This window comes from Phaethon aethereus, assembly GCF_964289735.1.
Source record: "Phaethon aethereus genome assembly, chromosome: 2".
NCBI classification, from domain to species: Eukaryota; Metazoa; Chordata; class Aves; order Phaethontiformes; family Phaethontidae; genus Phaethon; species Phaethon aethereus.
Window position 1 is genome coordinate 83,425,926 of NC_138582.1, and position 27,098 is coordinate 83,453,023.

The following is a 27,098-nucleotide window of genomic DNA, read 5'->3' on the forward strand; positions in this document are numbered from 1 at the left end:
AGGGGCTGCCAGGTAGTTGGCAGTATTTTGACAACTGAGTTGTTCTTCTATTGTATAAAATACCTTCAATTACAGGTTTGTCCCAAAGTGAAATATCCATGTTTTTAAAAGTGTAATGTGCTGATTATGTTCCTGAAAAAGTTCATTATTTATTCTTTTATAAACTGCCAGAAACATAGCTATATTAAATTGTATTTGGTCTGGCTGAGACGGAGTTAATTTCCGCAGAGCAGCTCTCCTAGTGCTGTGCTGTGTCCCGGTAGCTAGAGAGGTGTCGGTGGCACAGCAGCGTTTGGCTGCTGCTGGGCAGTGCTCACAGCACCCAGGCTGTCTCTCCAACATTCCCCCTCACCAGCAGGCTGGGGCTGGGCAAGATCCTGGGAGGGGACACAGCCAGGACAGCTGACCCAACTGGCCAAAGGGGTATTCCACACCATATGACGTCAGCTCAGCAATAAAAGCAAAAAGAAAGGAGGAGGAAGGGGGGGCATTCGTTTTCCAATGTTTGTCTTCTGGAGCAACTGCTGCACGTACTGAAGCCCTGCTTCCCAGCAAGTGGCTGGACATCGCCTGCTGATGGGAAGTAGAGAGTCAATCTTTTGTTTTCTTTTGCTTCCACACGCAGCTTTTGCTTTCTGCTTATTAAACTGCCTTTATCTTGACCCATGTGTTTGGGTTGGTTTTCTTTTTTTTCTTTCCATCCTAGTCTCTCCCTGCTGTCCTGCTGAGAAGGGGAGTGATAGAGAGGCTTGGTAGCACGTGACATCCAGCCAAGGTCAACCCACCACATAAATACTGACCTACAAGTTTGTACAGTGTAAAAGTGATTTCATAGCAAAAGTCACAAAATTAGGTCCTAAAATAAAAAGTGTTCAGTGTTGAGTAAGTAACCAGTAAAACTTTCAATACATAAACAATCACTTAGCTATTGTACCTCAAGGATAGGGCTCCAGTTGAGGACTGATGAGCTCATGAATACCATGCCATTCCTTGAAACCGTTGCTGGAGAAGCGTTATCAATATTATGAGGTTCAAAGACTATTTTGCAATTTGGTGCCATAGGTATCCGATCTCCATTTGCTAGCGTTAGAGTTCTGTTATCATCCAGGACAGAATTAAGGTTCTCAATCCAAATAGCATCAACTGGGCCATCAAGAACTATCCAGATGTGGTCACCTGTAACAAAAAATAACAGATATAAGTGCCTACAAAGGAAGTTCTAGTTTATTTCCAGGATCAGTTTCTTCCCTCTGCAAACAAATTTTGAACTAATTCTGAATTCATGCACACAACTAGAATCTCAGCTTTATAATACAAGTATACATTTCCATCACTCAATTTCAATGAAGTACTTCATTTTGTCATCTATTGACAGTAATTATCCATTGCTCAATATACGAAGTGTCACCAGCATAAGTCATCAGTTTGTAGTAGTCTGAAACAGTTTTATGGATCCAGTCTTCAACATAGTAATACAAAGTTTACTTCAACTCACATAAAACAATATGAAGAGGATAGAAACTATAGATCTATTTAAAACCACCATTCGTTTCCAAAGAGTTTGTGTAAATGTAGTGAGATTCAATGAAAAGAACATTTGAAAAATCACTCTTTCAAATAGCATGTTCACTTTCATAAGTAAAAGAGGTCCATTAGGGGAAGATTCTTGTTGTCCGTTCTCCTACTTGCAAACTTGATCCAGCTCCTTTTGAATTTTTTCCAGCTCTTTCCATTTAGCAACAGAAAAGTATCCTAAAGCCTGTCTCTGTTTCCTAGGAGGGTCTGGGTCTGTCCTGCTCACCTCACTTGGGTACTGAGCAAGAGGCCTTGGCTGGAAAGGGATATGCTCTTGGCTTCTGGCTCCCCGTACCTCATGGAGCAGCCAGTCCTGCTGTGCATTGCTAGATAGCCCTTTAGTCAGAGATGGTCCCACTCTCATCTGCCTTCAGAGTGAGTCCTTACTATCTAGGCCTACATGGCTTGGTGCATTGCTAAGTATGAACCAAGAAAGTTCTGGATGAGAAACTTTCTCACCTCTGAGGCAAATAGTTTTATATTTAGAGGCTTTTCATAGCTACAGTGCAGGCACCTCAGGCATAAAATAGTCTGGAGTTTCCTTCATGAAGAGATATTACAGAAGTTTTGCAAACAGTGAATCTGTGCAAGTCATGTGAGTGTGCTGATTTGTACTTCATGTTGAGGGAAAAAATAGAAAAATCAACAGTTAATGCTATGCTATGCGACATCCTCAAGGGTGCTACATTTCTAGATTTGAAACAAAACCAACAAAATTCAAATACCAAAAATACCTTCTATTGTAAATATATATCTATTCTTTAAGATTAAGAATTTTTGTATGAAAATTGACAGTGCAACAATGTCAATTGTAGGATTTTCTCTTGTATATTTTTTCTTTTACTCCTTAAGACCTAATCATAAAGTAGCATACTAATATTCAGACAAAACAAGGAAGAATCCATCTAGCATCAAACCATCAAGGCCTCTCTTTTAGTTAATATAGTCATCTAAGAATATATGCCAACATTATTTTAGCCAAAAATTGATTGCCTAAATAGAATTATCTAGTCCCATTTGAGATGGACTATAGTATGTGCAGGGCTAGTAGGTATGACAAAGGAGATTCACACCTTTCTAGTATGGCAGCTGCAGACCAGGTAGAAGCCCTGACAGCACCAAAATTTTTTACAGTATACCAGTGCTGGGGGAACTGACTTACCTTCCACTTTTCTTCCATACAAGGGCTTATCAATTGAAAGAGTGGGATCAGCAAATTCAGTGAAACAGTATTTGCTACACTACATAGTTTGAACACAAAGCATTTGGAACAGAGACTACACAATAGACAAAAGTTCTTGCAGCAATATTCCAATGCTTCCATATAAGGTAAAGAAAAAAAAAAGGTTGCTAATGTACTTTACAGAGATGCCCCTGCAACCTGTTCTGTTTTGTAGGAAATTGTTTTTCATTATACCTTTCTTGGCTCTTAAAGTTTTTCTCCAAAGTGTTGAAAAAATACCATCTGTCCAATCATTTGTTGCCACATCAAGACGACCAAACATTTGCGGAGCAGTTATAGCTTTAGGATTCATTCTCATTTCACGATGTGGCTGTCCACAATCTATGAAGGCAAATTATGAGTTAGTTTTGGCATTTCTTTTCAACAGTCAAAAAATTTTGACAAATTCAAAATCATTACAGTGAAATGCATGATTTCATATGCACTCACCATCATAAGAAGTTATATATTTACTTGGAAAACTTATCTCTTGCTATACATCAATATTTGTTAATTGGAGCCATCAAAATTTCAAGTAGAACAAAGCTCTGAAATTGTGAAAGTACAATTCACATTTCATTGGAAAGAGAAGAGCAGCAAGATGAAATTTATTCAAGGTTTAGTTTAATATTTTGAAGGCTTATCAAGAGCTTTAAAGCCTTTGGTTTGGATGCACTTTTTTAAAACACAATGACTGAATACCAGACAGATGCTCCAAATGATTGATTGGTTTTTGTTTTTCCTCATTGTGCACTTGCATACATCTTGGAATAGGCAAAGTATATGATATTGTCATATCCCTGTGAAGTTTTTTAGGCAGCTAAATTCTAGCTAGCCATACCATGATCATATAACCTTTATATTTTCCTCGTTAACAACAGCTTAAAATCTCCTATGCCAGACATCTTTAGAAAGCCCAATATTAAAACTTAATCAGGAGCCAGTAATAAGATGTTGTAAGAAAGAGCTAAAAAAATGACTTGTCTTAAAATCTTAAATTATAATTAGAGTTCACTAACATCTAAGGTAGAAGTCTGGCAAATCACATAGTTTTACATTTCATGAGGTTATGCCAGAAGATCAGCTTCAAAAAAGTATTGTGGTCATTTGGTCTTGGTAGTAGTTCACATCTCAGTGCTACAGAAATATAGGAAAATATTATAATGCAACTATCTGTTCTTTCTGCTTTTTTCCTAAATGGAACAGTCATTTATGCTGCAATGTAGTATTTCTTACAGTGTTTCTTAAGCACACTAAGGTACTGCATGAACAAGAGACTGGCTGAACCATTTTTTACAGAAACTATCCATTTCTGGAAAAGCAGCCTACTTTTGGAAAAGCCTGTGAAATGGGGTAACACAAACTTAGCTCAAAAGAGATGTTTCTTCTTCCCAGCTATGAGCTTTTAGTTTAATAGGATCAAAGAGAAGTTCTTCCACTAATATTTTTGTTTAGAAATACAGAGCACAAAAACACACAGTCCTCGAGGATCCAGACAGGACACAGAATTGTCTACCCTTGAAGATTCGCACTGCCTAAACAATCTAGCAGCAACAAATCATAGAAGTCTTGTGAATTGTGTTCAAGGGTTAAGTACTTATGATTAGGGGAAGGTTTCAGCATTACCTCAGCCAAACCTGGGAGGTGCTTTAATCAAAGAATCATAGAATAGTTTGGGTTGGAAGGGATCTTTTAAGGTCATCTAGTCCAATCCCCCTGCAGTGAGCAGGGACATCTTCAAATAGATCAGGGTGCTCAGAGCTCTGTCCAACCTGACCTTGAATGTTTCCAGGGATGGGGCATCGACCAACTCTCTGGGCAACCTGTGCCAGTGTTTCACCACCTTCATTGGGAAAAATTTCTTCCTTATACCTAGTCTAAATCTGCCTTCTTTCAGATTAAAACCATTACCCCTTGTCCTATCGCCTACAGGCCCTGCTAAAAAGCCTGTCCTCATCTTTCTTATAAGCCCCCTTTAAGTACTGGAAGGCTGCAATAACAACTCCCTGAAGCCTTCTCTTCACCAGGCTGAACAACCCCAACTCCCTCAGCCTTTCTTCACAGGAGAGGTGTTCCACCCCTCTGATCATTTTGATGGCCTCCTCTGGACCTGCTCCAATACATTCTCAGTGAGATAATTGAGGCTTTCCATGAAGAAAGAACATGGTTTAAAGTTTACAATTTAACAGTTTAGCACTTTACAATATAAATACTCACATACCTGTCATGGCTTTCATTAATGTGTGGATGCAAACAGTTTTTCCTGCACCACTAGGTCCTAGTGTCATCAATCCATGCCTTACTCTCTGGGTTTCAAAAAGTTGGATAACTTTCAGTTTCCAAGGAGGATGACAAACAAGTCCAGCTTCCTCCACCTACAGACAGTGACAAAAAAACAATTTTCTACTATTTCAGTGCACGAGATACTCTGATGCTTAAAAAGAAAAGTCTTCATTAGAGGATTACAGTCTTCGTAAACATTTTGTGTATATGAAAAACTGTTTGGAAATAGGAAGGGATATTTGGTATTCATGTATTCAGAAAAATAAAAGAAGATAAGCCATCTTTTTTTTTTAGCTCTTCTTAGGGTTAAAAAATATTTTTAAGAAAAAGCCAAGAATTTTAGAAACACTCTTGCTAGCAAAGTCTTTCATAGCTACACAGTGTTTTCATTTGCCTCAACAGTTGCCTTTTTATGATGATGATGACTTGTGTTTCTAAATGCTTATAACAGCCAAAAGTTTTTCTGTAAAACATTTTGTTAAATATTTCTCAGTGTACAAACAGACCTTTGAGTAACTTCTTAATGTTATCCTTCTAAGAAAAGACATTCTGTTTTAGAATCAATTATTATATGCTTGTTTACTACTTTTTACTAGTTCCAAGCTTGAAGAAGTTAACTCACTATAACGGTATTGCTGTTGCTCGTAAAAGTGAACAAGAAAGTTTTTAGCCAGTAGAGAAAAGCTAGAACTACTTTTTAAGGATTCACAGCACATTATATGTTTTTGACAGTCAAAAAAATTTCTAAAGACTCAAGATCAAGTTACAAAAGAGAACCTTTCAAAATAACAATTATATTTTAATTCAAGTATAATTTCTATTTTTAAATTATGTTCCACAAAAAAAAAAATCAGAAAATATTATCAGTAAAAAGAAGACTAACTTTTTACTGATAAGATAAAACTCTGCCTTTACAATTACTGTCATGTAGTCAGTTAGAACCATGGAACCGGCACTACCACTTGCTGTATTATTCACATATCAAAGCTCATGTCAGTTCAACTTATTTATGTCGCTCTGCAAGAAAGCCAACAGAAGCCAGCCCAAGATTAATTCATCAACGGCAACCATGAACTATACGCTGCCACCAACTCCTCATCACCATAAACACCACTGTTGAAGCAATGGAGTTTGCAAAGCACAACAAAGACACCAGATACACCATTTTCATGGATACATGATAAAATTCCGTTATCATTTCCATCTTAACAGCTCTCACAGTTGACACCAAACCAGTCAAGCTGCCTTTCTTTCCAGTATAGAACATCGCCTTCTGACTTGTTTCCAGAGTCCACATATATACAGTAATATATCCAAAATCTAATGATACACTGACAGAACATATCTCCACTGGCTTCTTTCTTCACATGGTCATGTTAGCTATTTTTTCACTCTAATCCAATGCCATCAGTGGAGACTCATCTTTCCTTAACAATTTCTAACACTCATGGATTCTATAGTAATCGTGTAGACTAGGTATTTCCTTTATATCTAAGGGAAAAAAAGAAGTATGTTCCCAAGCAGACATGACATGTTCTCAAAAGATCCTCTGTTAAGAGTTGTCTGTAGGTACTGAGTCTGGTTGGGATAGAGTAAATTTTCTTCGTAGTAGCCCACAGGGTGTCACATTTTAGATTTGTGATCAAAACATTGTTGATAACACACCAGCGTTTTGGCTATTGCTGAACTGTGCTTGCACAGCACCAAGGCCTTCTCTGTTTCTCACACTGTCCCGTCAGCAAGTAGGCTAGGGGTGGGCAAGAGGCCGGGAGGGAACACGCTAGGACAGCTGACTCCAACTAACCAAAGGGACACTCCATACCGTAGAATAATTTGTGTTGGAAGGGACCTTTAAAGGTCATCTAGTCCACTCCCCCTGCAGTCATAATGTCATGCTTAGCAATAAAACTGGGGTAAAGTTTCTCCAAAGTAGCCATTGCTCAGAGAATGGCTGGTCATCAGTCTGCTGGTAGTGAGTGATCACCTTTTGCATCACTTGTTTCTTTTCCTTTTTTTACTGCATTCATTAAACTGTTTTGATCTAGATCCATGAGCTTTTTTTCCCCCCCTCTTTTCCCCTTCTGAATCTCTCCCCAGTCTGCTGGGGGAAAGTGAGGAAGTGACTGGGTGTTGGCTTAGCTGCCAGCTGGGGTCAACCCACAACATATAAACATAAAACTTTAATTCAAGTAAGAACTATTTCTTCATTATGATATTGTCCCAACAGCTTCTGCCTCCCTGCTCTAATAAAAATATTCCTCTTGAACTTGATTCTGTCCTAAACTAGCTTTCATTGTACCAAGTTATGATAGCTCTGAAAAGACAGCAAAGAGCTCCATTCCATAAAACCCTGATTCACTTCCAAGACAAACAAGACAGCCTACCATTTCTGGTTTCTCCAGATTTTAAGTTTTAGCGATATGAGAAAAATATGCCAAAATAAGCTAACAAAATTTCCAAACACTGTCCTAGCACTAAAAAAGCACCATGAGATCCCTAGATCTGAACTTCTGATAAATTTTGTTTTACATGAGATAATCACAGTGCCTAAAGCTCTTCAAGTTTCCAACACTGCTTCAGTATGGGCTGACATTACACCAAACTTACAAGCAAGTGATAATAGTTTATTGTTAAAGGATTGACACTTTCTATGTCCGGCTTCACAGATCACCAACAGTGCAGCTATGAAGACCATGTTATTAAGACCTCTTTTTAATTTATTAGGAAATGACAATTTAAAGCATGAGATTCAAGTTCTTTATAGTTTCCCCTGATAAAATCTTAATTTGTGAGTCCTTTTTTATAGCCAATTATAAAAACTACAGAAAGCAAAACAGTTTTATAAACATTAGCTGATGATTCAACTCTTCCTTGTCAGGGAAGCCAGAAGCAGACCTCTTTACTTGTAACTCATCATATTAAATATAAGTAAATGAAAAGTCATATATTCAAATTCTTCAGAAATGCAATTCTGATTTTCAAATTATTAATTTTGGGGGTTTTGGACAGGTTTTTTGAGTTTTTTACTTCTCTGTTTAACTATTAGATAATTATCTGCATAATTATTGAAATTCTGGAGGAAAGTTTAATAGAGGTGATCATTTCAGTGTACATACTTCATTAGCCTTCTATATCCCACTGGTGTTCTTAAGTTGACCCTACTGAAATGTTCTAAAAGATCTAACAGCAGATGAAATAGAGGAAATGTCATTTTAGGTAACTCTTTTCTTAAGCTTATGTTCCGATTATTAGACTTTATACAAATACTAAATCCTGAGTCACATAAGGCAAGCGTATATACATGCATTTTTCCAACTCATCACCACAGATGATCACAAGAAAACCACAGGACACCACAATCACAATTCAGTGACATTCTTAAGAATAATGTTAATAATAATATGCCAATGGTAAAGATTTATGGAAAAGCTTACTCTTCCTCTAAATAGTGAAACATATTATTACCAGCTGGGTAGATTCAACACCAATAATTTTCTTAGATGTCACATCATTATAGTTATGCCACAGCAGCACAGATCAAGAAAGATTACCCGTTTGTCAATGGCAGCTTCCAGTTCAGGATAGCCTACTTTATCAAGCTGGATATCCGGAAACAGATCTTCAATTAGACTAAGGAATAAGGGTTCATCTTCATCAATCTAGTGAAAATCAGCGGGGGAAAAAAACCACACATTAAAACCTACTTTATTTATTCTAGCATCTTAAAAAACAATCTCCAAGTCTTGCAGAGCTAAAGAAATATTTGAAAACGTAAGAAACCATGTATGGTAACCCTCTAGGTACTGAACACTCTAGCAGGACACAGCAGAAAATCATGTGATGCTTCCAATAATAAAAAGTTATTGAAAATAAACCACTAACATACAGACTGAAATTATTCGAGAAGATTTTAGCAGTAATATTTCTACAAATAGCAAATTATTTGTCTAAGGTGTAAAAAAAGATAATAAAAGAGATGAAGAATCACAGCAACAGAAGAGGTTTTGTTAGCTATTTAAGACAGATGAGATGGTACTCATTACTACAAATAACATTATTTCAAAAGAGTGACTAAATATTTGAGGTCAAAGGTTCTAAAGAGGTTACTACATAGACTTCTATTTGGTCACTTATTTGTATAGGTAGCAGGGGAAACACGTAAAAAAATTTCTGAACAATTCAAGGTGTTGTGGTTTAAACCAGGTAGGTAGCCAAGACCCTCCCCAGCCCCATCCAAGGTACTGCAGAGATAATTATCTCAGACAAAACCAGCACCCAAGACCATCCAGAGAATGAACATTTCCAAGCTATCTTCAGTGTAAAGGCCACACCCAATATTCTAGTGGTCACCTTAACAGATTTAAATTGTAAAAAACATGTAGCTCCAAAGTGCAGTTTAATTAATTTACCAGGCACTCTGAACTTACTAGTTTAGACAGGTTCATGTCTCTCAGCACACGCATGACAATGGTAGATTCAGTATCTGTGGGATTTGCTCTTTTTGCTGCTCCTAATGTACGTAGCACTGACAATATATTCCGCAAGCCAAAATCATAATGCACCTAGAAGATATGCAAAGTTTGGGAAAATTTTCCCCGAGTTCACAGGAATTAAACCATTCTTATTTATCATTTAAGATATGGATATGTACGAGAAGTAGTACATGTGGCACAAATGCCTCCCAACATCCAACAAATAGTCTTTGGCTGTATGACTATGTGTAACTTCATTCCCCACCTCTACCACCATCTACTAAAATTGTAAGATGTCACAGAAAAAGAAATGTAATCACAAGTCTTTGAACAAAGATAAGGTTCCCAAGGACTACTAAGAAATAAACTAGCAGTATTATTTTGAATTTTCTGTCCACATTGGAAACTGACTTTATTTGAGAAACATCTAAACAACACAGGCAGCACCAACCCAATGCCTCTCAATCCACTCTGTAAGACCAACTAATATATAAGCCTTTTATTTGCCTTAGTCATCAGCATTCATTAAAGCTAAATCTTAATAATAAGCAGTGCTCTGAATCACAGTCCCATTCTTCTACAGACAACCTGTAGTGGGAGTTAATCCTCCAGGACAGTGATGACTGAACTACTAAACTGCAAGCATCATTTAACTAACTTAGTGATGATGAGCCTTTCCATTTTCTTCACATAGATACTAATAATTTGTGACATCATATATAGTTTTTCCCCAAGATAATTTTTCCTCATGTGAAAATCATCACCTGCTTTGACAGTTGTTCTTCACACAGCTTGTACAGTGTAAAGAATTTCCTTGCCAATACAACATTAGCAATGAAACCACAACTAGCCAATTTGACACGAATTATGATTTGACGATCAGGAACCATCATAGCCACTGAACGGAAGTTGATCTTCAAGTTTTCCGGTAGTTCTTGCCGTCCAGCATATCCTGGGTTCTGCAGAGAAGAAGAGGTTTTGAAGTTGACTGTACCTTGCACCAACAGAAGAATCAGCAAAGGAACATGTAATCTGGTTAGACAAAAAATAGCTTTTTGGCTTTAAATCACATATTAAAATGAATTTCCATGCAGGTTTACCACCATATCTCTACAGCATTTTATCCTCTCTTACATCCATGAGGTATGAAAAATGTTCCACCTAAAAACTTCGAATCTGCATTCATCTTACAGATCCTGTTTTACTGGCTACTTCTACCTATATCTCCATGGCCATTTTTCTGTACTTTTAGCAAAAAGCATACTTTGTGAACCAGAATGTAGCATGCAGAAGTAATCTGACATTGAGATAGTAACTTGTATTTACAATGCTGGCTGCATTTGTTAACCACATGTGTTTGACATCATTGAAACAAGACCCCAAAAACTGTCTTTGTAGTGATGCCCAATGTTCTCAAACTGTCAGTGACCTAAGAGTTAGCAAGTGAATTTAACATACCAAGTTAGAAGCAATTATTGTACAATCATCATTGGCGTGTTAGAAACCTACTTAATACCTACCATAGTAAGAAAGATGCCAAATTCTGGGTTCATTTCCACATTATCTCCATCAGTAAAAATAAAGGCTTTTTTACGTTCCTTCTTACATGTCAACACAATTGCAATTTGCTGTGCAGCTACTGATAATACTGGTAAATCAATACGATTGAATTCATCAAAGCAACCCCAGGAGCCAGACTGAGCAAGACCTTCAAAGAGAAAAGCAACTGAGCATCTGACCATTATGTTGTTAACCGTTTTTTGGTGCAATTCAAAAGGCAAAACTCAAGTTAATCTACCTCTGGAAAAAAAATGTTTATTTTTGAGGGTTGGGGAAGGGACAAGGAGAAAAGTTTAATTTCTTTTTCAAGCAAGAATTCACAAAGTTCCCAAAGTCCTCAAGCTTGTCTAAGATACTACATCCTTTGATTTCTGCTCTTTCTCTCAGTATCTTGAATGTTCTGCTGTTCCTCTCTCCCCACCCCCAAAAATCCCTGCAGTCAATAATCTACGAAAATACGATGGGTTGTCAATAGTTTACTGCACAGGTTAAAATGAACAATAAAGTTGCTTTCGCATGGACAGAAGTTAAGGGTCAAAACTACATTCTTCCTCAGATATTTTGGGGAAAACAGAAACAAAAAATCATCAACACAGTCACTTGCACCAACACAATAGTCAAGGACCCCCACTTGATCTCTGATTTGACATCTGCCCTGACTGACAGTTATCAATTTCAGGAGCCTAAAAAAAGTCATCTGCATCTAACTTGGGTGAGCTATGCGAATTGTTTTTAACATATAAAGCGCTATTCATGCACTTCCTTCAACTGATAAGAACTTCGATATTTGAAGGAGACAAAATACTGAAATCAGAATCCAATACATTCCACCAGTTCAGCAACAAATTTCACAGTTTTTTCTTTTCGTACTGGCAGTCCTCCTTGATTATTTTAAGTGTCTTTATGTATCCTTTCATAAATTGTCTTATGTTTTCAGACATCTCTATTTCTTGGAGACAGTGTTGCAAAAGTATTTTACATTCATAAGAAGATACTAATTACTTGCTTTTATTAAAAGGCTGAAAACCACCTGCTGATTATGTGTTGACCTTGTTTTATAAAGATGTTCTCTTACGATTTGTAACTTTCACATAGTCCATAGAATCATATAATCACAGAATATCCTGAGTTGTAAAGGACTCATGAGGATCATCAAGTCCAACTCCTCACTCCACACAGGGCTACCTAAAAGTTAAACCATATATCCAAGAGTGTTGTCCAAACACTACTTGACAGGCTTGGGGCCCTGACTACTTCCTTGGGGAGCTTGTTCCAGTGCTTGACTATGCTCTCAGTGAGTAACATTTTCCTAATATCCAGTCTGAACTTCACCTGACGCTGCTTTAAGCCATGCCCCCATGTCCTAGCACCAGACACCAGAGAAAAGAGATCAGCACCTCCATCTTTGCTCCCTCTCATGAGGAAGTTGTAGACAGCAATGAGAGCACCCCTCAGTCTCCTTTTCTCTAAGCTGAACAAATCTAGTATACTCATCTGTTCCTCGTAAGTCAAGCCCTCTAGTTCTTTCACCATCTTTGCTGTTCTCCTTTGGACACAGTCTAGTATTTTATATGTTTCTCACATTGTTGACCCCAAAACTGCATGTAGTACTTGAAGTGAGGCCATTCCAATGCTGAGTATAGTGAGACAATCACTTCTTTTGACCGGTTAGTTACACCACATTTAATGCACCCCAGGACACAGTGGACCCCTCTGACTAACATCTTTGGTCCGCATCTTACCTTTGAAGATCCTCCCAAGTCCTCGGAAATCCATCTGGTCTGAACAGTTAAAGACCACCACGTATTTTCCAAGACACCGTCCCATGTCTTTGATGGTTTCAGTTTTTCCAGTTCCTGCAGGTCCCACAGGTGCTCCACCCATGTTCATACCTAAAGCTTGAGCCAAAGTGATGTAACATCTAAAAGGCAACAGGCTATCATCACTCAATGGGCTGCAGCACCCAGTTTTCTGTATAGCGCCAGAGGAACTTACTCAAGTGTGTTACATGAGGAAGGTCTGATTTAAGGAGAGAAGGAAACTGATGAAATGATATGCCTCTAATTACAATTCAAATCAGTAAGAAGGAAAACCTGTATGCATGTAATATTAAGGTTCATCTCATGCATGAAGCAGAACAGATAATCCTCAATAACCAATAACCTGAAAGATCACAAGAAGGAAAGAAAGCAGATACAGAGATGCTGCCTCATCTAGTTTGGTTAGCTTAGTTCCTGAATTACTTTAACGGAAGTAGTTCTGAACTACATTGTACTGCGGAGTACAATAATCAAAGACAGCTAGCCTTTCCCTTCTCATCCACCTTTAAAATTTGATCATACAGTGCATCCCGTTTTCATAAATGAAACTTCTATGTGTAACGTAGTAAAACACCAGCTAACAATTATATCTAAAGAGAAGCACTAGAATTTCACAGAATCACTAAGGTTGGAAAGGACCTTCAAGATCATCAAGTCCAACCATTAATCCAGTGCCACCATGTCCCCTAAACCATGTCTTGAAGCGCCACATCCACACGTTTTTTGAACACTTCCAGAGATGGCAACTCCACCACCTCCCTGGGCAGCCTGTTCCAATGCCTGACCACCCTCTCGGTGAAGAAATTTTTCCTAATATCCAACCTAAACCTCCCCTGGCACAACTTGAGGCCATTTCCTCTTGTCCTATTGCTGGTTACTTGGGAGAAGACCAGCGCCCTCATCGCCACAACCCCCTTTCAGGTAGTTGTAGAGAGCAATGAGGTCTCCCCTCAGCCTCCTTTTCTCCAGACTGAACAACCCCAGTTCCCTCAGTCGCTCCTCATAAGACTTGTGCTCCAGACCCCTCACCAGCTTCGTTGCCCTTCTCTGGACACGCTCCAGCACCTCAACATCCTTCTTGTAGTGAGGGGCCCAAAACTGAACACAGGATTCTAGGTGCAGCCTCACCAGTGCCGAGTACAGGGGCACGATCACTTCCCTACTCCTGCTGGCCACACTATTCCTGATACAGGCCAGGACGCTGTTGGCCTTCTTGGCCACCTGGGCACACTGCCGGCTCATGTTCAGCCGGCTGTCAACCAGCACCCCCAGGTCCCTTTCTGCCGGGCAGCTCTCCAGCCACTCCTCCCTAAGGGGTTGTTGTGGCCGAAGTGCAGGACCCTGAACTTGACCTTGTTAAACCTCATACAGTTGACCTCAGCCCATCGATCCAGCCTGTCCAGATCCCTCTGCAGAGCCCTCCTACCCTCCAGGAGATCAACACTTCCACCCAACTTGGTGACATCTGCAAACTTATAGAGGGAGCATTCGATTCCCTCATCCAGATCATCTATAAAGATATTGAACAAGATCAGCCCCAGAACCGAGCCCTGGGGAACACCGCTTGTGACCGGCCGCCAGCCGGATTTAACGCCGTTCACCACAACTCTCTGGGCTCGGCCATCCAGCCAGTTCCTCACCAGCGAAGAGTAAACCCATCAAAGCCACTGTATGGAATAGTTAAAAAAAAAAACATCAACGCACAAAACCAAAAACAAACCCTACAAACCCATCCAATGCCCTTATTTTGCCAATGATACCTTATAAAGCTGTTATTCCAGTTAGGTAGGTAAATGTCTCTGTTAATAGGACTGCAATTCTTTCAACATCCTTCTAGATCAAAGATCTTCAATCTACTGCAGATGAATAAAATTGTTTTCCTGTCCATTATTCCTTAGCTGTTTTCTTTAGCTTGCCTGTAAACACTTATTTTTGTCCTGTATTTCTCTCTGCATATTGTATTGTATGGATATACCTGATTCTAAGCTATACTAGACTCACATACATGAGACTCAGAGACCCTTTCATGATATATGTGTGAAGCATGCAAGTATGTGACAGAAATTAATCTGGAAGTTATTCATAGTAAGTCACAGAAACAAAAATAGTTACATATTCCATGTAAAATTATTGACTTTGAAAAGACTGTGAAAGATAAACTATACAGAGATCTATTTTGCATCCACTAGGAATGACTAAATTGCCCTTGTAAAAGCCTAGATTTGGTGTCAAATAATAAAGGAATAAAATCAGTCTTTTTCACCTGTCTGTAAGAGGCGTTATGACAAGCCTGTCAGTACAGCCCAAGAATTCATTCTGGTATGTGAAACCCACATCTGTGATCTTAATCATCATTTTATCAGAGTCTTCATTAAAATAAAATCTACACTGTTTCAGCCACTCGAAGTCTGTAGGGTTCTTGATATGCATGCAACACTAAGAAAAGAGGGGAAAAAAAAGGCTGTGGTATTCATGGTTAACATCTACTTCTGTATTTATATTATCTCACGTAAGTAGTACTGTAAAGGCAGCACTGCAATCACAAGGAAAGGCATAAAGAACAGCTAGTAACACAAGAATAGTGGAGACCCTATCTTGATTTTTACCACAAAAATTCCTAATGAGTTATTGGTGTCCCTGAAGCCTATACTAAGGCAAGGGAACTTCAGGCTTTAGACGAGTGTGTCAAAATTATAAATACAAACACAGTCTATAAGCCTCCAACAAAAGTCATTAAGTTCAGTTAACATTAAAACTGCCATTTCTTTTACTCAGCTCCACCATTTTACTTTTACATATGAGTAGGAAGCACGCAATTTGATACTTGATTTTAAAAAGAGTCATGACCATTGTGTTAAACCACATGCAAATTGGAAAAAAAGGTATTTCAAGACAATGTCATGGTGCAGATATTAGTTCAGAAATTCAACAGAGCTGCAAGTAATTCAAAGTTGACCAATTGCTTATTAAAACAGGATTTAAAAAGATGCCTTGCAGATTGTATCTAAAAATTATACTTTACTGCTGTGGCAGCATAAGAAGGTGTGAAGTCAATAAATAAAACCTTATGTAATAATTAAGTATGCTATTAAAACTAGAACAAAGGGCATAGCAGCTTCAAACAACTTCTTTGCTGTACTATAACTCTACATGGATTCTATTTACTCCTTGAAACTCATAATGTAGTCCAGAGAAAGGACAATTACTTTCAACACAATGTATGAGGAAAAAGAAGTCCCTAACTGATCATGCAACAGAGGCATCTAACTTAAGTGGGCCAACACAAAGCATTATAAAATTCTGCTATTGCTTGTGGGGGGAAAAAACACTGAATTACTTAAAGGGAAACTAAGACACGGATTGATGCAACATCAGCATTTTTACAATATTCTGTGTCACATAATCATGACAGTCCTGAAATTAAATGCTTAGCTTACATGGCAGGAGTTCATAGGTATAGTAATGTTTTCTTCTTGCCCTTTCACATTGTTTTACGTGGAAATCACCTCATAACTCATTGTAAACTTTTGAGTACTTACCAGACCGTCAAAAATGTCCCTCTGATGCACATGAATAGTGATTAATGTCTCATATTTAACTCGTTCAACTGGGCTAAGGTCTTTTGTCGTCGTATCTATCAGCATATTTAGAAGATCCAGGAAAAACTGGTTTGTCTTTCGCATAATTTTTTTATCATACCTAGCATTAGTCAAAGCTGCTTCTGAGTCTCTTGTCCAAATCATTTGGATTCCCAACAACCCAACCTTAGGAAACATAAAAGTATATGCTTCATAATCTTTTCTCTTTCACCTAAAATGTACATTCACAGACACAGATAAACTAAAGAAATGGTTCTGCTAATATTTGTATAAAATTATTTTTTCATGCATTCATATAGAGGTCATTCAACCCATGCATTTCTTTTATGTGTTCCAACTCCACTCATAAACACATAGTTAAGTCCACACTTGAGTCTTGTAGATACTATTACCATGCACTGCTGATACAACACATATATAAATACCATACATAATTAATGTGCTTTATATGATTAATTAATAACTAATCAGTGAATAATTAATGCTTCAATTTAAAAAAAAAAAATCAATGTCACAAACTCTTTACTACCTAACAACATTTCTGATCACAAGTGAAGTTTATACTAAGAAAACAATTTTCCCTCAGCACTACCCTCAGCTCCAAATCTTTAGCAATATATCATCTTTTCCTGAACATATAAACATACAACTTGACTACTTTTCCTTCAGTAGTCAAGTATTAAGCTTGTAAAGAAACAGTGTTAACTCCATTGCATTAATTTATTGCATTCAGCATTATTTTTTAACCAGAGCTTCAGGATAAGTTTTCTTCTTTTGATTTCAGACATATAAAGTGTAACTTAAAGGAATGAGGTGATCAAGATAAATTTAAATCAGTTTTGCATTTATAACACTGGCTGCAATTCTGATTGCAAAGAACAACAAAACATCAATGTGCTACATATCTGTGAATAATTCTTCATTGATATAACAATGATATTACCTGAGCTGGGTAAGTAGAAAGAAATTCAGTCAGCTGGAAACTAGTTTCCTGGATGTGCGCAGCTGCCTGGCGAATAACATGATGCAGTGACAGCTGGGATTCCTTCAACAGAGAATTGAGCCAAACTTCCACATTACCTTCAGCCATTACAGGTCTAGTCAGCTCTACAGTCTCGCCCTCTCGTGAACTAATCGACAATATACGATCATATATCTAAAAAAAGCAAAGCAAGAACATTTTGTGTTTATAGATTTATTGTTACCTTTACCATAACTGTCTGATTTTCCCCACCATCACTCCATTAAACTTATTTAGGTAACTAATAAATGATATCAACCTGTTAAGTGAACTATAAAAACAATTAAATCCTTACTTTTGGTGTGCAGAATGGTTTTAAACAAAACACTTTCATATGAACAAGGAGACAAAGCCCAATACACTGACAATTCCTGAATTTCACTTAAGTTTCAATCACAACATCCACTTCCCAGTCACAATGAAGGAAACCTTTCCCCATTATAGGTGGTTTAATATCCTGACAAAACGTCATAAATCCATAGAATAATTTGGGTTGGAAGGGATCTTTTAAGGTCATCTAATCCAATCCCCCTGCAATGTGCAGGGACATCTGCAACTAGATCAGGTTGCCCAAAGCCCCGTCCAGCCTGACCTTGAATATTTACAGGGATGGGGCATCTATCACTGCTCTGGGCAACCTGTGCCTCATTGTGAAAAATTTCTTCCTTATATTTACAGCCTTACAATTAAAAATAAAGGAAACACAAATGTTAAGAAACATGGTCAACCAAATGAATTTCAAATGCATGGGGAGGTAGTGAATTTCTAAGAAAGCATATACATACACAGGGAAAAAAAATTGTTGCTATCTGTTCTTGTAATGGTATAAGAAAATTGTTCTTCAAACAGTATGTTTGAATGGACATTAAGGATAACTCAGAAACAGGTGAGAGACTAGCTACACTTTCTCTTACAATCAAAAAAACTAATGAAAAAGTACAAATATAGGCAATCTAAAGACACAAATATGCTCATAAAGAATCAGAAGCTTATCTGAGAGGATGCTACCCCATATTAAGTCACAGAAGACAGTTCAGTACCTTACTGTTTCATTCTGAAACATAAGCACTGGTGCAAATTTTTGTTTGTTTTGCTATTCTATGTAGAGTTTTCTGTTACATAAACAAGGATATGAAACTAAATCTTAAATGAAGAATGCATACGCAGCATCAAATTGTTGATGAGCTTGGTAAAATTGTTGAATGCTCTATGCACCCAGGTAGCTTTCTTTAACAACATTGTTAATTTGATATAATGTAACACTGAGGTGTGGGTAGTACATACCCTTTCATGGAACCTGACAGTTTTAATGTTGTCGAAGACATTCAGCAGATGTGCCTGTACATTGTGAGAGTCTGATGCTTGGCCAAGAATTTCTAAGAGAGCAGGGTCTGATACAAAGAAGAATCGTGGAAATAGGAGCCGCTTTTTCTCCAGGTACCTGCATTTTTTTACAAGAATGGAGGGGGGAGTAGATGGCAAGTGAATTAGGTTAATTGACACATCCTTTCCTCTCTAAAGGTGGCATTTCTCACAATGTATCATCGCAATTTTTAGCAGTGGCAATGACGACAATCCTTATCCATCATAACTTCATGTTAAGCACCTACTTTTAAAGCTACTGTTTTAGCATCAGAAATCATTTCATGGAAACCTTTTATTATTTGCTATCATGTAAGCACTAGTAAAAAGAAAAGAAAGTAAACCAAAAGAAAACGTTTTTACATTAAGTCTGTTACTTGCTATTTAGGTCTCTCATGCTGAATTTCTCCCAGATTCGTGAAGGATCTGAATAGAGACCTATGCAGATCTAGCCTGCCTTCTAGATTGAAACTAGGTTGAAAAAAGCTTTGGTTTCACAGAGTTAGACAGTGAGTGACAGCTTAGTCACAAATCAAATACTGATGAGTGAGTTGCTAGCAATTTCTTTGGAGGTGTTGTATCATCCTGCTAACTTGTTTGCTCAGTTCTACTGAATAAGAACACAGTCTTTGCAAAGTCCATGGGACAGTACTCAAACAACTGCTCTTCGCCTAGTTACACAAATCACAACCATCTACCCAAGATGGTGGTTTTGTAGTAATCTTACCCTGTGAGTGATTTCTGACAGATTTCAAGCTGTTCTAGTAAATGTGGTAGTAACTGTCCCATGATTTCATCTCCAATGCAGCACTGAACAACATTTGGTGTTTCATGAGCTCGGGTCATGATCCTCACCCAGGATTTATCAATGTTAGAGAAACGCTTTGCTTCCTGTTGAAACATGACAATGAATGCGGAAGGGAAGAGATGGAGGAATGAAGAGAGAAGAGGGAAAAAGCACTTGCTTGCAGAATTGGCACCCAGTAATCTCACCAATAATCTTCTCACTAGTAATCCCATGTCCAACTTCTAAAGATTTTTCATTTTAGAAAAACACAAATCTTTCTGCTTACACAATACAGCTGATTTTATACTTGACTGTGAAGCTTGCTCTCTACTTTCTCTTTCAATTATTCTTAGAGAAAAAGACAGAAAACTCATTGTGCTTGAATTGCATGCTTCAAATTTGAAGTTTTTCTAAAAGCTAAAGTTAATATTTAATTTGGAAAACTATGTAGGAAAGTTTAAGATATGGATTCCTAGCTACTACTAGGCTACTGGTAGGTACTACTAAGCTAGCCTACCTAAGCTAGTCTACTACTAGGCACAACACTTAAACACATATTGGTTACCAATTTTACAATCTAGAAATAAAAAGATCAACTAGCTCACGCAATTTTATTATTCTTTCTAACACAATACTTCTGTTGGCATTATTTACCTAATTTCTTAGCATGACTAGTTTTGTACTAAAAAATGAAGTTTGTATTACTGTATCAATTATGACATCATGGTTACGTTTTGTTCTTAAAATTTTTTGTTCTTAAAATGTAGAAAACAAAAAAAAAAGGCATGTCTGAAAACCTTTGGAAGCTGCTTTGCTATATCACCACCAACAAAAACAGCTTCTAGATAAATCCACAAGTTCTGCACAGTCATCCAGTTCTCAATGATATCTGTTGTATTGGAAAGATAGTGCACCCATTTCTGAATCTGTGTCTTGAAGGGTGTGTTGTATCTAAAATAAAAAGATGACATTTGCTTTATTTCAAGAATGAAACAAGTCTCTTGTTTCTCTCAAGAAGGAAAGCCAGCACATTACGCATAAGGATGAGGAATAATTTTGCTGCTTGTACCTTTGTCAAGTGAAAGCATAAAAACCTATACTTGACTCGATTCAGATAGTTAGGAGCTATAAACCAAATAAGCTCTAACTTGCTCCTTTTGTACACATGGTGCATAGCACAGCTCTGATCCAACAGAAACTGAACAGGAGCAAGATTTCAGATTCACTCCAAGGTAAAGTGGTTTCAAAAAGGGACTATGCAACACCTTGAAAGCTGCAAGACTCCCAGAGGTCCTTATCAACTGAACTCTTGCTTTTGAACATCTGCCTGATGATCAGGTTCTATGTTCCTTATTTTATCTGTGGGCTTTGGCATGTAAAACAAGACAAACTGAACCTCCTTTTAACTGGGATTTTCAGCACCTTCAGGATGAGGCAGTGACCTATCACAGGGGGCTGAGTAGGCAGTGCATGTGATGCCCGCAGTATGCCTGCCACAACCAGGCAGTGTTCCCCTTTATGCTCGTCGCCACTTTCTTGCATCAATGAAAACTGTCCAGCTGGTTATTCAGGAAGCCTGAACTGTATCCACATGCTTTCAAAAGAACTTATTGGAGGGATACAGAGAATAAGAACTAGCCCATGAACAGTTCAAGGACAAGCAAGCTCTTAGTTTTTATCTAGATGTTTGTTTTCCTTCTCCTCTGTGAAAGATAGATTTGCTTAATAAAACAAAGCCTCTCGCTGATTATTTTTATCTTCCCCCCTCCCCTTTTCCTGTTACCTGTTACTCATGAGAGAGCCAAGAATCATCAAGCTGTCCTCCATGGTAGCAATTGTTTCTGATGTGCTGTCACCTCTTAAAAGAAGTTCCCCGCGGGTTTTAAAGTTTGCGAAGATAAATGTTTTGTTGTCCCATTCAGCTATCACTTGTTTTAACTTCTGCTCAATGTCTCTCTCCTTCACAGCACTTATGCAGATATCCTTTTAAATAAATAGGATGTCAAAACAAGCCATGAATGGTTCAAGCCTCCGGTATACAAATCTAACACATATTTCCTTTAACCCTAACAAGGCTGAGGAGCAACCATTGATCAGGTGGAAAGATCTACAGACATACAAACACCATAGCTAATAATCTGTATACCGTATCACGATATAGCCAGCTTTGGGGGGAAAAAAAGAACAATACAGCAATTACTTCTCATATCTTTAACGCTGCAAAGCAAGACACCCTCACAGATTAACTACCGGGCCAAGCTGCATGATTTAAAAAGAGGAGTTGACACCACAACATATTTATGTAATTACTTGATACAGAAAGCTGAAGTGATAGCCCATTTCTCTGTTCTTTCTTTAGGAATATTGTGTTTTCCTTCTTACTACTCTTACTCATATATTATTCGAGCAGAATTATTTTGCTTTATGCATCCATTTCTCTTCCTTCACAATACCTCAATTTCCTCTTTATATCTTAATAGTGGAGCTTCCATTATATTCCTCAGTTTGAATGTTTCACTTTCCACATCAAAGTTGTGTTCAGTGAGATCTGTAATCTGTTTCCAGTGCCGAGGCATCATTGCTTTACTTGACATACGCTCAAGCAATGGACAACATTCACTGAAGTCCTCAATGGTTTTCTTTAGGTCAAAAAAGGCTTGCCATTCCTTTACACCACGAGGAAGCTTACGGCATCTACATAGAAATAATGCAAGATTTTTCAAACAGTTTTAAATATTCTTTATGTTACGCATTTAACCACAATGTATGGTTTTCACAGCAGACCACATACCTTACAAACCCAGGTTACCTGTATTTTGAAGATTCTGTATGTGATTCTGCATGTGAGAAAATGTTTCCAGTCTATTTCATTGACTGATAGTTGTACAGGCACCTATTGGGTCTCTTTAAGGACTGCAGCTGCATAATTCTAACACACTTTGTCCAAGAGATCTTCAAAAACAATTGAACAGCTTTACATCTTGATTTCATCTTTTGATGAGGCTCATGATATGCACTGCTCTGTACTCTAGAAAAACCCCCGTTCCTCAGAACATGCAGGTTTAATTCTTTAAATCATTTGATTCCTGATTTGATTAAAAGTTCAGGTGCTATGCATGCAATATATCCCATTTTGTAGGAGAACTATTCAGCGATTCACTAACTTGCCTTAGACATCTAGGGTGAATCTGTCTCTCATGAATAATAATACAACAAAGAAACGAAATTTCCCTTCATGAACAAAATAAATAGCAATTTTAACATATATACCACTCTCGTCCAAAAAAAGTTAACCAAGAAGCTCTCTAACAAACAATAATTCTCAACATTTAGAGTCTAAACTGTCTCCTTTATTTTATGAAGTTGGTAATGTATGTATTTTTTCAATTAAAATTCGCATTTGTCATGTTTCAATGAACAAATACATGTTCAGATACGATTACTGTTGCTAACCAACTGTGATCATACCTAAGAAGTAACAAAATTATTTTAGGCATCTTTACCACAGCAGTAGTTTCTCACCTGTTCTGAAAATCCAGAAGTTCACTGTTAATTTTTCCAGTGTCTAATTCTGACCAAAGAATATCATAGTAGCCACTGACTGTGCCAATGACATTGTTATATAGATTATAGAGTTTCTGTAACAGATTCAGTTGCTTCTTTATTTCAAGCAGCTGAGGATACCGAGTAACAGGCAAACCAAAAAGGTCTTCCCCACCAGTATAAGTAATGTATTTCCGAAAAAGATTATCAAATCGATTCTAAGAAAGAAAAAGAAAAAGATGAAATTAAATAAAATTAAATAACTAAATATTCAAGATCTGGCATTATGCTTAGAGCTGCATTAGTGATTAAAATCTAGTAAATACTAGAAAGATATACAGAAGATACTAACACCTTACACTTTCAACAGTTTTGTTAACAATTTTCATGAGAAAAGTAACTTTTAGTTAGCTTGGAGGCACATCTTTAGAAGTTGACAGGGAGGCCATTTACTCCATGTGGCACAGTGATAGAACAATAAATGCTAAGCTTGCACTTGAAAGAGGTGGAGCATGAAATGCAAAGCAAAGAAAGGTCGATGCAGCAAATTCTACCTCTCTAGTATGCTGTGCAATTCTTTTATTGAAGGGATGAAATAAGAATTATTACTGTTTAAGCAGCAAAATAAAACAAAATTTAACTGTCAATTGCAATCTGAGGGAACATAGTAGAAAGCCAAATGAATAGCACTATGAAAAAAGGAAAACCATTAGAAGTCATCATTATAGGAAGAGAAATTAATCATGGTACAAAGAAACATTTCAACAGCATAGTCAGTTTAAACAGAAATTTTTAATATAATTTTTTTTTTAAAGTGAGGAGGGGAAGAAGATTGGGCAGAATTGTATTCGTGAAGAAAAGACACAATAATGAACACAAGAACAGCCTATACCAAATACACTAAACATAGAGTAGGGTCTCATCAGGATACTTGAATCTAGTAATTATTACTCATGCAGCCTTTCTTTTAGCTCATAAAAAAAAATAAATCTCATTTTAACCAGCATTCCTCGCAAATGCATAGAAAACATACCAACTTAGCTTTTATTACGTTAAAACACATTTTGCCCAATTAGTAACCCTATGCATCAATGACAATTAGTACAACTAGTCTGACTCATTCTCAGAGCCTTCTTGCAATAAGTATTAAGAAATGTCTTAGAATTAACAGTACCTGAAACATAGTAAGCCTGTCACTGGCTTCCTGAGGCTCTAAACCAACCACCATAGGCCCATTCTAAAAAAAAAAAAAAAAAAAAAAAGAAATTTAATAGTGAATTTAGAGGGTGAAAATAGCCACAACATATTGCTAATCAGCATCTTCTAAATGCTAAACTCAAACTTTTTTGCAGCTGCAGGATTCCACCCCATCAGATGACAACTGAACCAAAAGATCAGTTACCTACTTGAAAATGCACTTCATCAAAAAAACCAAACAACACAAAAAAACCCACCACAAAGGCGGCAATTGTCTTTTTAATACAGAAGTTTTCATAATAGTGTAAAAACTTAGGCAATGGTAGCTCCGTTTCAAATAAAAACCAACATTACTTAGACGATGATACAAGACTGGTTCAGCTTGACTCGTTTATATTTTACTGAGGAAAAAAATGTAAGAGTTTAAGTCATTTGTACTTATATCCAACATCAGAAAACGCTTCTTAGAGTCTAACATAATTTCTGATTACTCCCAATTTTCACATTTGCTCATGCTAACTAGCTGTCTATCACAAACCCTAAATGTCTCAAGCCTTAATCTTTAAGAGCTGATTACCAGCATTACATACTTTAGTCATATACAAAAAATAACCAAAGCCTGACCTGCACTGAAACTCAAATACCACATTTACAAGGATAAACATATTCTTCAGGCAGTAGAGGCACATCTCATCAACTCCACAATCTTTCCATGCTCCCACTGCTGCTCAAAAACTCCTCTAATACAATACACCACAAACACTTGCCTGATCATAATCAGAATAGAACTGTGCACAGTCTTCAATAAAAGTCTTCACAGTGCTAATAAGCTCTCCTCTGAAGTTTGGCTGCAAAGCAACAAGCTCATTTTGTACTTCGTTTGCACGGACTAGCAGTTTTTCCCAAGTGTAATGCAAAATGTCCACCTTCTCTGTCTCTTCCTTGGCCACAAGTAGATCGTATTTGTTTAACATAGCATAGGATTCCTGACAAAAGTTTGGATCAAGATATACAGAATGGTTACTGAAGTTAATTTTACATATATATGTATGCTAACATTTTAAATTTTTAAGAAAAGAGAATTATTTGTTAGAAAAATCTGTGGTTTTTTGCATAGCAATTATCACAATCTGGCAAACCAATACCAAACTGGAAGAAACATCAAAATAAAAACTAGCTAGTTCTCCTTAAGTCCTTACCTTTAACGTAGCATTCTGCTTTCTGATAGATTATTTGCCCTAGTGCAATCTGCCTCTCTAAAAAACTATTTGCCATTAAGTACTACTTAAGTCTACAGGTTTTAGTTTCATTTTAATGAGAATATTTTTCTGATCCATGCTATATATGTTTATTTCAACCCAGGATATAGCTGATAAATCAATCGCTCTCATGCATTCTCATATAATCTGCCTAACATTAGCTTTCTCCTCTTCTGTAGGCTAAGCTAAAAAAAAAAAAAAAGAGAGAGAACAAAATCAATGCTTTTCATATACAAACTTCTTCCACAAAGTATCAAAAGCTTTCTTGCATTAAATATCTGTATTCTCATCTTCTTCTTACCTAAATCACTCAATTTCTGCACTATTCACTAAACCACCTCTCACCTCAACAAGTTTACATTTGTCCAAATCAGAGTTCCACGAAAAAAGCTTTACAGGAACACAACAGGTCTGCAACCCAACATTTAACACATATTAATCATTTTCAAAGTGCACTGTTAAGCTTCACCCAAGAAAATAACTGCTGTGTTGAAACAGTACCCATACATGCAACATTCCTGTTGACTACCTCAATGGGCCCAACTTGATAGTCTATGGAGATCTGTAGTTCTCTGATCTCTTTTAAAGCTGACATGACTATTCTTATATCATCCAGATCCCTGATGCGGCGATTTAACTTCTTGCCAGTTTCCTCTATAAAAGTGAAAATTGCTTCCATCTCCGTTCGGTACTTCTTATTACAATGACATCCCAGCAAAGTCATCCAGGCTTTGGTTTCTGCTGTCAGTGCTAGCTTCAGATCCGCTAAAAACATTGAACAATGAATAGATATTTAGATATTGTAGATATTTTTTAAGATGTACTTTTAATCTTTTTTCAATACGTGTTCTCTTCACTCCAAATTCTGTTTTTTCAGTCTAATCATCCATGTACAGAGAAGATTAGATCATATTTACACCTTTGAGTGCCTTATAGGATTGTTTTCAATTCAGGATTGTTTTCCTCCTAATCTTCTCAGAATATATCACCTTTCCTACTGGAAAGATGAGGCTGGACTCCACATTTGTTATCTTGTTCGTCTATCATTACACACATTTCTGTCCTACACATCACTAATAAATTCTTTAATATTTTTATCTAAGTCTAAAATTTTTTCAAAAATTAATCTTTAAAAAAAATATAATGTGGGGGGGGAGTAAGTCTGATTATGGAAGCTGAAGAAACAGAGAGTTTGATCTGACATTTAATGACACCAAAGGGTCCACCAACCATTTAATTTTTGTAAGTTTTATCTGTAGCATCAGTGGAACGAAGTGACAAACATTTAGAGAGAAAATCGAAGTCTTGCTGAGTTCCTGTCCAATTTTGCAGCAATCCAGTCCATTTCTCTAAAGCTCTGTCATTAAATTCAAATTTCTTCCTCACAGTTCTCAACAG

The 27,098-nt window shown here is 37.2% G+C and overlaps 1 protein-coding gene across 1 annotated transcript in view; it reads right to left on the bottom strand.

The window, feature by feature from the left end:
• The window catches only part of DNAH5 (dynein axonemal heavy chain 5), a gene marked incomplete at both ends in the record, with an annotated part of 132,058 nt that overhangs the window by 61,454 nt on the left and 43,506 nt on the right, over positions 1-27,098 (bottom strand). Inside the window, 20 exons of the mRNA XM_082015325.1 lie at positions 935-1,176; positions 2,993-3,139; positions 5,019-5,172; positions 8,632-8,739; positions 9,508-9,642; positions 10,317-10,511; positions 11,073-11,260; positions 12,855-13,033; positions 15,196-15,368; positions 16,472-16,696; positions 17,475-17,687; positions 18,837-18,993; positions 19,642-19,805; positions 20,499-20,652; positions 21,485-21,684; positions 22,155-22,395; positions 23,224-23,462; positions 24,419-24,481; positions 25,209-25,427; positions 26,230-26,465. Coding sequence (XP_081871451.1) covers positions 935-1,176; positions 2,993-3,139; positions 5,019-5,172; positions 8,632-8,739; positions 9,508-9,642; positions 10,317-10,511; positions 11,073-11,260; positions 12,855-13,033; positions 15,196-15,368; positions 16,472-16,696; positions 17,475-17,687; positions 18,837-18,993; positions 19,642-19,805; positions 20,499-20,652; positions 21,485-21,684; positions 22,155-22,395; positions 23,224-23,462; positions 24,419-24,481; positions 25,209-25,427; positions 26,230-26,465 — 3,632 coding nt within the window. The remainder of the gene's footprint in view (positions 1-934; positions 1,177-2,992; positions 3,140-5,018; positions 5,173-8,631; positions 8,740-9,507; positions 9,643-10,316; positions 10,512-11,072; positions 11,261-12,854; positions 13,034-15,195; positions 15,369-16,471; positions 16,697-17,474; positions 17,688-18,836; positions 18,994-19,641; positions 19,806-20,498; positions 20,653-21,484; positions 21,685-22,154; positions 22,396-23,223; positions 23,463-24,418; positions 24,482-25,208; positions 25,428-26,229; positions 26,466-27,098) is intronic.